Source organism: Panthera onca, chromosome C1 (assembly GCF_046562875.1).
Source record: "Panthera onca isolate mPanOnc1 chromosome C1, mPanOnc1 haplotype 2, whole genome shotgun sequence".
NCBI classification, from domain to species: Eukaryota; Metazoa; Chordata; class Mammalia; order Carnivora; family Felidae; genus Panthera; species Panthera onca.
In genome coordinates, this window is record NC_138346.1 from 218,592,905 (window position 1) to 218,604,984 (window position 12,080).

At 62.8% G+C, this 12,080-nt stretch overlaps 1 protein-coding gene across 1 annotated transcript in view; it reads right to left on the reverse strand.

Moving 5' to 3' along the window:
• Nucleotides 1-12,080, reverse strand: part of AJAP1 (adherens junctions associated protein 1) — a 130,214-nt gene that overhangs the window by 71,473 nt on the left and 46,661 nt on the right. The window contains exon 2 of the mRNA XM_060626236.3: nucleotides 423-1,237. Within this exon, the coding sequence (XP_060482219.2) occupies nucleotides 423-1,237 (815 nt within the window). The remainder of the gene's footprint in view (nucleotides 1-422; nucleotides 1,238-12,080) is intronic.

The window sequence follows — 12,080 nt, forward strand, 5'->3', positions numbered from 1 at the left end:
TCTCACCCCCAGGCTGGCCCGGAAGTCAGGTCCTCTGCCATTGGGGAAGATGTGGCTCTGTGCCTGGCAGGGTTTGGATGCCCTTAACACAGGCAAGGAAGGCACAACGTCCCCTTCGGGGCCACCGCTAAGGAGAGACCCTCTACCGTCCCCCTTCGACCAGCCAGAACAGCGTGGCTACAGGACAACCCTTCTTTGCAGGACACACAAGTCCACGGACACGCACGCCCCCTCCGTCCCCAAGGCTGCCACCTGACTGTCAACGCTGCCATTGTTTTCGGTTCTGCCGCTCAGAGATGGGGAGTCCCGCCAAGTCGTGTCACCCAGGCCGAGGTGGGCATCCCTCAGAAGCCACACCCCCGGGGTGCCCTCCTCCCTACCCACCCCAGACCGAGCCCCAACCAGAAAAGAGGTGGCTGTACCTGAGGTCTCCCCCAGAATTCTTGGGGGCTTGACGTCTTCGCCATTGTCTTTGCTGGGACTGGTGGAAGGCTCCGTTGTGCTAGCCCCAGCCGGGATCCTATTCCTCGGGCCCAGGGGCTCGGTGGCCCCCTTAGTCTGCAGCGTCATGGAGGTGGCCGTGGTGGCCGTGGCGGCGGTGGTGGCGATGGCCACGGTCGTCTTCCGTGTCTGTGAGATGGAAGCCGTGGTGGGGCCGTAAAGGCCTGGAAATGTGTTGGACTCCGGGGCCTCCTCCTCCCCCGTGGGTCCCCAGGCGATGAACTCCGTCTCGGTGGTGGGCCTGCTGCCCCGGAAGTCAAAGCCGTTGAAGCCGGCCCCCTGCACGTGCCTTTTCCCCCTCCGCAGGAGGGCCTGCTGGTCCGTGCCGGCCGCGCCACCCGCCGTGGGCGACGGGGCCGCGGCGGAGGAGGAGCCGAGGGAAGGGCTGGATCCGGCCGCGGCCGGGGGCTTGGCGAGCCCGCCTCTGGGCACCAGGGCGGCCACCTGGTCCCTGGGTCTGTGCGCCCGTTTGGCGCGCGGGCTGGGCATCTGGCCGTGGCTGCGCTCCACGCGGGCCGGGCGCGGGCTCCACACGGGCACGGGGATGCGCGCCGCCTGTCCGCTCTTCAAACTCCACAGCCGGGGCGGCCGCTGCGGTGGCCGGGGCAGCAGCCGGAAGTCGGGGCCCGGGCCCAGGGACTCACACGAGGGCAGATCCATGGCGAGCTGAAACATGGCTATAAGTATCCACGCATGGCTTCCTATGGAGCAGCCCGGCCAGCGGATGCACATGGAACTGCGTGGAAAAGAGAGAGCAGTGTCAGCGGGGGGCTCGGGGCTCTGCCGGCCGTCCCTCCGCCCCCACCACGACGGGGAAAGAGCGCTGACCCTAACCGCAAGAGGGAAACCCAAACGCTCCGTCCGGGGACTCCGCAGCCCTGCTCAAGGGCCATCTCTCGAGCGGCATCTTAGAGGCTCGGCCGCCACGCGCCTGCTCCCGGGATTCGGCTGCCCCGCCTGCACCGCACCTGTCTACCCGGGAGCGTGCAGCCCACGCGGCAGGCCGGCCGCGACCGCGCAAAGAAAGGGAGGCTCAAAACCCCCAGCTCAGCTGGCAAGATGACCTCAAAGACCGCCCGTTCCCCACTTGGTTTTTGCCCAGATTAAAACGGAGACACGGAGGGGCGCGAGGTAGGAGAATGGCAGCGCTGGGGGCTCGGTCTGCCCCTCGGGTCACGCAAGTTACAGGCCCGGGGCGGGTGTGTCTGAGCACACATCCTGCCCCTCCTGAGGCCTGGGGACAGGGGTGCTCGTGGTGGGGATGAGCCAGGGGGGCTCACGGGAGTTCACAGGGGGCACGGAGGCCCAGCACCTACTGAGCCCCTAACCGGCACCGTGGTCCGCGACCCCGCCCCGCCCCCCCCCCATCGCAGGCAAATGTGCGTGTCTTAAAGCAGCCTGTGGTCTCGGAGGCTGTACGCTGGGAAAACTTATTTCTGGATTCGGTCAGAAAAAATGAGATCTGCTGTGGATAAGCTGGAAGTTTATCGATGCACCAACTCGGCCCAAGTGCCATTCTGGTGACATCTCGGCTTCCCCTATTTATCTTCAGCACAGGGACCCTTTGAAACCCCAGCGCCCACCCCCTGAGCGCCAGGAAGGCTGTGGGAAGGGCACACCCCACGCCACCAGGGACGGCGGACGGGGCTTCGGGGACGGTGAAGCCAGGTGGGGGCACGGGCGTCAGGTGAGCACCCAGAGCACAGCGACAGGCACGCGGAGGGCCTGGGGGCCCCGGGCCCATGCCCCCTCCCCCACCGGCTCAGACAATTGAGGGCCAGGCACAGGCGCCATTCAAAGTCAGTACTTGTCGCCAGCCTCACGTGCAAACTCTGACACGGCTCCAGAAGTTGAGTGACCGCTGTGGGCGGGGGCGGCGAGGGCGTCCGGTGTGCTAAGCCGCCAGCAGGAAAAGCTGCTCAAGACCAGCCCCGTAGAAGAAACAGCTCACGGTTTTTCTCCATGAGGGTTTGCGTGACTTTAAAAGGGAATAAATGAGTGAGTGAGCAGGAGGCCGTGTGTGAGTGAGTCACGTGTGCATGTGAGTGTGCACGGAGTGTGCCTCAGGACGCCATATCGGTGTGTGTGAGGGCTGATGTGGGGCCCGGATATACCTGGGGGTGTGAGTGTGTCAGCAGGTGTGCACGAGTGTGAGTCTATGGGGGTGTCTGTGTACCCATCTGTCACGTATGTGTGCGTGTGTGCACGTGTGCGGCCAGTGTGGGGTCCGCACATGTCGGCGGGCGTGTGGGCCTGTGTCTGTGTGAGCTCCCCCCCCCAACCCGCCCCGCTCTGCACTCACCCCACGTGCCTGGGGCCGCCTCCTCTCTCGTGTGCACTCAGGCACGTGCAGCTCCCTGCCTGTCATCAGGACGTTGAAAGGAACTTGTATTAATGAGCGCTAATTACCAAAGAGGACTAATCCCCAAATAAAAAGGCCCCAGTATTTTAATCAGAATGAAGGTGCTTTGCTGCAGAAATTAGAGTTTGCTCATTATGCTAATGCCTCCGCACCGAGTTTCTGCCCGCGTGCAATTTCTCTGCACAGCCAGCCAAGCTCCGCGCAGGGACCAGGGCCACTGTCACTGTGCGCGGAAATTTAGGTCAGTGTGAGACACCCCCACGCACAGAGTAACACAGCTCCTCTGTGGCCACAGGTGACTCAGTAAGGATCAATGCCTCAGACCCCCCGGTTCTCCCGCCACTCTGCACATCTGGATGGGAGTCCAGCCGCCAGGGACATGGGGCCCTTCGTCAAGCAAGAGCGGCGCCTCGGCCCGGAGGGCCTCACCAGGCACCACCAGGCCCTTCCAGCCCTCACAGCCCCCACCAGGTTCCACCAGCCCCTTCCAGCCATCACCAAGTAAGGCCAGGCCCCTCCAGCCCTCACCAGGCGACATCAGTCCCCTCAGGTCCCACCAGGCAATGCCAGGTACCATCAGACCTCCACAGGCCTCAGCAGGCCTCAGCAGACACACCCAGGCCTCACCAGGCCCCTGCAAGCAGGCGCAGTAAAGAGCAGCCACGGAAGAAGCCGCGAGCCGTCAGGACCCGGAGAAACGCCGCCCCAGGAAATTAGGACCACAGCACCCAAGCCCGTGCCTGCTGGCCTGCCCCAGCATCACTTCACACACGGGATATTTCTGTCATTTTTCACCAATCATGAGCTGTAATTGGTTACCATAGAAACCCCCTCATTTCCACGCCACCCAGCTGTTATGCAGAGAAACCCGGCGAAGGCAACGGCAGGGAACTCGCTTTGTTTCTCCTCTTCGAGTCCAGGTTCTTCCTTCTGGAAGCAGTGGATTTGTCCAGAGAGGGGACATTAGGAGGGCAGGTGGATGAGTCGGGACACACAGACGCTCCTCTTCACGCCGGCAGCCGGGAGACACCGGGCCGGGGGCCGGGACAGAGAGAGCCCCTCCCACAGGGAGGTCAGGGGCAGATTCTGTGGCCTGCAGGGACCCGAGGTCTCCCTACAGGGGTTAAAGGTCCCAGGCCCTCTGCTCTGTCACTAGAGCCGGCCGGCCCACATGTGCCGGCCGGACCTCCACGGTCCTGAGCCACACGCGGGGCACTTCCTGGGACGCTGCTGCTGTGCCCCGGCGTCAGGGGGTCCCACCACACGAGGTGCAGCACGGGACCCCTCTCCATCCTTCCAGTGGGCCTGGACCCAGGAGCGCTCTGCCCTCCGACGCTGTCCGGCACAGGGCTGCGAGGCCGCAGGCGGAGGGCTGTCGGCCACTATCCACGGCGGCTGAGTGCCCCTCCCACGTGCAGGAGGGAGGCCTGTGGCTGCCACCACCACCAGCGGCCGTCAGAGCCGCCACGGGAAACACCAAGGAGGCCAGGCCACAGTGCAGACCTCCAGGGCATCCGCAGGCCCCTTGGGAACATGCCCCCCGCTCTGCATCCACGGGGGCGGCTACCGGTGCCACGACAGGTCCAGGCCTCCTGCCACGGAAGGGTGTGGGAGACGGGCGCTCTTGCACGCGGTTGGGAGGTTCCGCAAAGCCTCAGTTACCTGCCGACCCTGCACCTTCCCCTCTTGGGGATAAACACAAGTGCACACAAACACGTGCACACGCGCGTTCAGGGCAGCGTCATTCACCATAGCAGGAAGCAGAAACGACCCGAGTGTCCAGCAGGCGCATGGACAGTGTGACACCCCCCCACCCCCAGCCCGGGGGACGCTCTTCGGCCTGAAAAAGGAAAGCAGGCAGATACACCCTGCAGTGTGGACGGAGCCCGCCCAGGTCACGGGGGGAAGAAGCAGCTGGTCATGTCAGATACGTCGTTCGCTTCTACTCCTACCCAATGCCCAGAATCGGAGACAGAGAGTAGATTCCTGGTCGCCAGGAGCAGGGGGTGGGGGGCGGTGACTGCTAATGGTTGTAGGGTTTCTCTTAAGGGTGTTAAGAATGTTCTGGAAGGAATAGTGCTGATGGCTGCACAACCTTGTGGATACGTGAAAACCACTGAGTTTGGGGCATGTAAATCACGTGGCTGCGTCCAAGGGTGGAGGGACCAGCCTGGGGTGGGCATCCCACTCTGCCCTCGGGCCCTGCCCGCTGAGGGGGGGAGGGGTGGCAGTTGGTGGGGGCAGGGTCCGGATGGGGGAGCTGCCGGCATGGTGCACAGTGTGCATTCGAGACCTTTCAGGCTTGTGCACGGTCCTCGCGGGGTCCTGGGCTCCTCTGAGCGCCCGGCTGCCCAGCCCCTCTGAGCCCCACGGCCCACGCAGGGCCGCACCCCAGCCCCAACTCTGAAGGGCGAGCTCCCCCACCTCCAGCCGGCTGCGTCCCCATCAGAGCCGCGGCTCCATCCACCTTTATTTTCTGGTTTGTAGCTTTTCTGGCTTTTCCCCCTTTTACATTTTTATTGAAATCTTTTTTTTCTCTAAGAACAGGTTCATACGATTCAAGGGCTTGAGATTGAATTCGCTGGCTTCTGTGTGTTTTCTTCACAGAAGAAACCACTGTCGATTAAGGGAGACAAAGACTTGTCTTGTGGTTAAGGTCACACTTGTCCCCAGGGGGCTGGCGGGAACTGCCTCTGACAGGCAAGAGCCCCGGGGCGCTGAGACTCCGGGTTGGGCTGAGGAATCACGCAGGGGCCCAGGGACCACGTGGCCCACGGGCTGCCTGGGAATCTCGCCACAGTCAGTGACAAGCACCCCCCCACCACAATCCCAGCACTACATTACCAAGGGTCACCCCTGCCCCCAGAGTGTCCACTCAAGGGCTTGTCATCAGCTGGTCTGGGGCGCCAGCAACAGTCAGTGATTCTGTCTGATGGAGAGGTTGGTTCACAGATGTTTGGGATGGTGACTTCCTTAGCTGGGTCCCCTTCTGTTTCCTCCGGCTATGAAATGGGTGACTTTTGAAGAGTTTACAAGAAGCGGGTGTCCCCCAACAGTGTGTGCTGTGCTTAGTGACCTGCTTCCCAAAATTAGCCCATGGAAAGGGGAGGGAAGTCACTTTTCAGTGGAGACACCTGGCACCCAGGGCCGTGGCCAGTGTCAAGGTCATCTGCACGGTGGCGAGTCATGCTGACATCAGGCACTCCTGACGTGATGTGGTGGGGAGGGCACTGCCCCTCCTCCCACCCGACCACGAGAAAACCACCACACCCATCCCGATGAGGGACATCCATCCGGCAGGATACCTGGCCCGTCCTCCTCCATGCAACCAAGGTCATCAAACACCGGGGAAGTCTGAAAAACCGTCACCACCAAGAGGAGCCCAAGGAGACCTGACTACCTAAGTGCCGGGCGCTGCCCTGAGTGGGATCCTGGAGGAGAAAGAGGAAGTCGGCGAAAAGCTAGGGAAGTCCGGAGAAAGTGCAGGCTTCTCGGACGGTACGGTGAGGACATGTGCCCCGTGGTGACGTGACAGTGAAGCAGAGGGGAGTCTGGGAGCAGAGAACACAGAGCTTCTATCTGCTTTGTTCTTCAGTTTCTGAAAATCCGCAAGGTTCTTGCAAACGCAAACCACCAACAAAGCAGGGCAGGACCAGGGCAGGTCTGGATGTGGGGGTCACGCCGGGGGTGAAGGGGCCTCGGCAGGGGCTCCCCGGGTGAAGGGAAGTCCACCTGGGGGTGGGGGTGGGGTCTCAGGGTGGGAGCACCCACAAAGGAGCATGGCCTTCCTCTGATCATGCTGTTCTGGAGGACGTGAGCTCCGCCAGGCAGGGAAACGTGGCTCTGGTGGGGGGAGAGACCCTGGGGCCCAGTGTGGATTAGGTTTCTCGACCCCTGTGGCTCCAAGTTCTCTGGCACGACGGCCGTGCACAGAGGGGGCCAGCAGGCTGCCCCTCTTTCCCCTTCGCACTTGTGCCCCAACTGCCAACAGGTGCAGCGCCTCCCGCCAGACTCCGGGGGCAGAGACCCACCCTCCCGCACCCCCACTCGGGGCAGGACACCCCCGCCTCAGCTCCGGAAGAGAGCTCGCACTTTCTTCTGGAAGGCAGTCGCTGGTTCAATTTTCCTAATGAAAGAAAAGGGGGAGCCGTGACTCACTTGAATGGCTTCCCCACCTAATGTCATTACTGTCCTGTCAGAGCCACCCCTTGCTCACTCTACCCCATGACTTACTACGATTAAGAGCGTCCCTCTCTTTCAGGAAAGGTGAGCTGGGGCGCCTACAAGGCTTTCGTCCTCAGTGGCCCCAAGGATGTCAGGCACACACGTGATACTTGATTCACGGGAAGGAGCAGTGTAGGAACCATTCATTCGCTTGGGATAGAAACCTTGGGAACGACACCAAGGGTCTGGCTACCGGCCCACCCCAGAGCAGGGGCGCCAGCTGCGCGATTCTGGGGTCCCTGAGCGCCCCCCCCCCCACTGGAGTGGGTCCGCTCCTCAGTCAGACTCCTGGGTCCCACCCTGGGTGGGCCAGGGCTGGTGCGTCCATCCTGCCCACTCAGCAGGGGGCGGGGCAGGGGGCAGCACTCAGCACCCGCATGAGGCCAACAAGAGCCCCACACAGCAAGCTGGCATCACACCTGGACCCCGAGTCCAGGACTCAGGGACTTAGGGTCCCAACAATCCCAGACCCGTGGGACCGGGGACACACTAAGAAAAGTAAAGCAAACGAAACCTCCATGACCCACAGCCATGGAGGCTCTAGTCCCTCGACCGTCCGCATGGTGGCTCCTCCCCCGGGGTGGGGGTGCTCGGGGGGCACCGGTCCCCGGCAGGTGCGACTCCACACTCCTGCCAGCCTTGTACAGCAGCCGAGGCCCCGCGGTTCCCGGACATTGCTTCACAGGCTCCCGCAGGTGATTACCGGGCACCTCACTGCTGCCTTGTGGCCCATGAGGCACATTCACACACATATCAGCCATTCTCCCCTGGGGGTGATTTTACCCCCTGGGGGGACGGTCAGCAATGTCCACAGACACTTTTGGTTGTCACCATTCAGGGGTGCGACTGGCACTTAGTGAGAGCCCCGAGATACGGAGAGCCTCCGGCAGTGCCCAGGACGGCCCCCACAAAGACGTAGCAGCCCCAGTGTCCACAGGGCCGGGGCTGAGAACCCCCCCGCCCGTGTTCTCTTTGCTCCTCCCAGGGCCTGGTGAGGGGGGAATGACCATCGTTATCCCCCGGAGAAAGAGGCTCAGAGATGACCCACCCACTCCTGCTCCAGAAGGAGCACTGGAAGGGGACCAGAAGGGGACACAGGGAACTCGGGCCCCGCTGCCTGGCTTCTATCCCGGTGCCACAATATGCTGGCTGTGTGAGCATGGGCAATCCACACAACCTCTGCCTCTGTTGTGCCTCCTGTGCCTCTGTTGCCCCACGCCACGGGGTGTCACAGGACTCCGTGGGGACTACTGGACGCCTGGCTCCTTGTGGGCACCCACCAGCACCAGCCATGACCCCCCCCCCACCCCCCTCGAGGCTGTCAGTGGTCCTGAGAGGGCTCCTGCTCTCTCTGGGAGCTCTGGAGCAGGGCGTCGGCAGGATTTGGAGGCACGGGGGATGTTCTCGACAGCCTTCACAGGTGCCTGGAGGAGACTGAAGGATAGCAACGTGCTGGCGTTCTGGTTGCCTGGGCAACGTGCCCGCAAGCATTCTGGAGGAGTGAGGTGGTGACAAGCGGTGGGTGGGTAGCACCGTGGGTGGGAATGTTCTCTCCCCAGGAGCGGGGAGCAGGGCTTCTGCGAGACTGACACAGCCCTGCTGCTGCGGCCGGGCCTCTGGTCCCCGCTAGGACCAGCCCTCCAGGACCAGCAGGTCCCCTCGGCTCAGCTACGGTCCCGCCTACCTCGTGTCTGCGCCCTCTCTGGGCAGTGCCCAGGATGTGGCCAGCAGCTGCCCCAGCGGCCGGGCAGCCTCCCCAGGTCTGCCAGCCCACCTTGGCCCGTACCCTGGGCCACACCTCCCACGCTTCCTCTGCAGGTGGGGGCGGAGGTCCAGATGGGCCCCCAGCCCAGGGTCAAGTCATGTCCCTCCGGGCGAAAGCACAGACTCGGCAAAGCCAGACGGTTTATAAGAGCTGGACCAGAACCTTGCTGCCTGCTGATCCGCCCCCAACACCAAAGTCAAGGCAGAACGAGGAGGCCCAGGAGAGCCCTGCAAACTGCCAGAATGTGTTCTCCGCCTGGGCCTCCCATGAGAATCACCTGCTTGGGAGGGGGGGTAGGGTGGTGCTCACAAAATGCTGGGACCCAGGCCCCACTGTGCACCCACTAACCATCATCTTCGGGGGAGAAGTCCAGCATCACTAACGTTTCCAGAAGCTCCCCTGGGGGTCGTACAGGGTTGGGAGCAGAGGAGCACATCCTCGCTCAGACCACGTCGGTCCTACTTTACGTCCACTTCTATCAAGAGATCAAGGATAGGGCAGTAGGGAGGAAGGGACACCGCGGGCACATGGTGCTGGGTGCCGGGTGACCCCTCAGAACAGGGCCCTGGGCACAGCACAGGCACACGGTGGCCCCCGGCCTGCGTGCTGCCTCTCCAGGCTGCCCCCTGCCAGGATGTCCGGCCAGGCAGACGTTCACGGGCAATTTCTCACGCAGTCACGGGAAAAGACCAGAACCAGCGCACTAACACACGTTTTCGGAAATCCAGCCCAGAGAGGAGGGGGCAGGGAGAGCGCACCGATCAGTAACCCACGCTGGCTGCGCGATGGCCCCACGCCTGGCCCTGGGCTCAGCACCTTCCACGACCGCCACATGCCGCTCGCTCGGTGGCCCTTGGAGAAGGAACACTGCTACTCTCCTCTCGCACAAGAGAGAGGAGCCAGAAATAGCAGCGGCGTGTTCTCTGGGAAGAAGTCTCTCGGTACAACTGCGAGCCTGGGGGAGGCGAGCGTTCAGCCCAGCAGAAGGGGTGCCAGGAGCACGCAGTTGTCCAGGCCCCTCTCACACTGGGAAGCAGGCACCCCGAGCCCCCCACGTGCGGCTCCCGGAGACACATGGCTCATCGCCGACCGTCCTGACCCGGAGAAGTGGATGCCCGGGAACAAAGGCCCAGCTTCCAGAGCACCCGCGGAAGGCCCCCACCTTCTGGCTGGGATGCCATCGTCACGCTGGCGTGCACGAAAGTCGTTGCGCGTTTAGGGCTCTGTGTGTGCCACCCGACAAAAGCAGGCCCTCCATGGGCTCCACAGAGACGGGAAGCAGGTGTTGATGGGGGTGTGGAGGGTGTGGCAGGGGGGGAAAGGTGGCCGGGCCACCGGGGCAGAAAGCCCAGCTCCACTGCTACCTCACCCACCGCAGGGGACAGGGACCTGACTGGGCACCATCTCCCAAGGGGGTCATGCACCTGCCATGTGCAAGGGGAAGTGATGATAACCAGATGCCAGCAGAGCTCTCAGCAAAGGGCCTGGGGCTGCCTAAGGCTGGGACCCCTGCTCTCGCCGCTGGCTCCAGAACTCCCAGGACCAGCCCTTAGGAAAAGCTGGGGTGAAGCTGGAGTCCTTCCCAGGACACCCGTTCCAAGGGACTCAGCATGGCAGGGCACCCCGGGTCCCTGCACCTCAGGGAAAACTGAGGGGGGGGGGATGAGATCAGTGTGTAGGAGCTGAGTGGGTGCTCTGAAGGAGGCGAAATCACAGAGAACCAGAGAGGCTCAGAGCCTTGCGTGAGGCACGGGCGCTGGGCCAGGAGCACCACGCAGAAGGACAGACAACCGTCCATCAGGCAGCTGACTGGAGCTGGGGGAAGGGCAGATGACCTTGAAGGTCCTTCTGACTCTGTGATGTGCAGATTTCAGCACGAGGGTCCACCTTCCATGGTCAAAGGCAGACCCAGCCCAGCTGGGGGAGCCCCGAAGTCCTGAGCCTTTTCCACACCCTGCGGCAAGCACATCACCGTCCTCAGTCCTTTATACCTGAGTGTAAATGAGGCTGAGAGAAACGGGGCCCTTGCAGGGGGTCAAGGGACTCATTCAGCAGCCTGCACGGGACACAGGTCCTGTGGTGGGGAGGGGGCTGTCACGGCTCCTCTGTGGCCCATGTGACAACCCACCTTCAGTCCACGGATGGGGAAAAAGGCAGCGGTAACTTGGAAACAAGCTGGACTTGCCAGGAGTGCATGAATCATCTATGCAAATCCTACAATGTAGGTCACGGCTCCTCTCATCTTCAGCCACAGAAAGTCCCCGTGTCCCCATCAAGAGAGGATGTGACCAGGAGAGAAGCCCTTCTACCCCCCACCCCAGCACCCCACCCGAGCACCACCTGCCGACCCGGGAGGACACCGGACACAAGTCCCTATGGGCTGTGGGTGAGCCCATAGACACACTGGGGCCCTGGGCAAGTGTCCCCAGGCGTGAGGCCCGCCCTGAGCGCCGGCAGTGGCCCCAGGACAGGTCTCCTGGGCCAGTTCCCATTTACCCCCCTCCACACCCTCCGAGACGCAGCCCCTGTCCAGGCACCGGTGAGGACGTTTCACCTCCTAGCGCAGGGCGCCTTGGGACTCACTTCACAGCTGCCCGCCCTGGGGCTGGGCGCAGAGGGACTGAGTGATTGGGGTGCAGGACAAGCTTCCAGCCAGAGTCACACGAGCTGGAGGAAGCTCCCCCTGACCAGACATCCCTGCGCTACCCACCATCAGAGGTTTCCCAGCCTCTGAACACGAGCAGTGACGGGGGGCTCACTACCTCTAGAGAGCACAGAGCTACGTGTGGGGCAGCATCTCAGAAAAGCCTCCCCGTGTGAACGAAAGATGCTTTCGTGCGGTTGGTTCCCACTCCCCGCTGTGTCCTGCGGGGACTCGACTCATCAGATCCCTGGACTGTACTCCCAACACACACACACACACACACACACACACACACACACACACACACACTTGTACATGCACAGACACGCACACACATTCACACCCACGCTTACATACAGAGGCACTCACATGTACGTGCACAAATATGTGTGTGCATGCACAGACGCACACACGGGCACACACATTCCCAGCCACCCCTTTCCGGCTCTCCCTCCTGTGCCAGAGCGGAGAGCTGCCCCGCGTCCTGGCCACCTCCACCAGGCAGGCACCGTGCTGCCTGAGTCTCCCAGCTGTGTGTCCAGAGCTTGGCTGCAAACACAGCTTGGCAGAAAGCTGGTGTGACA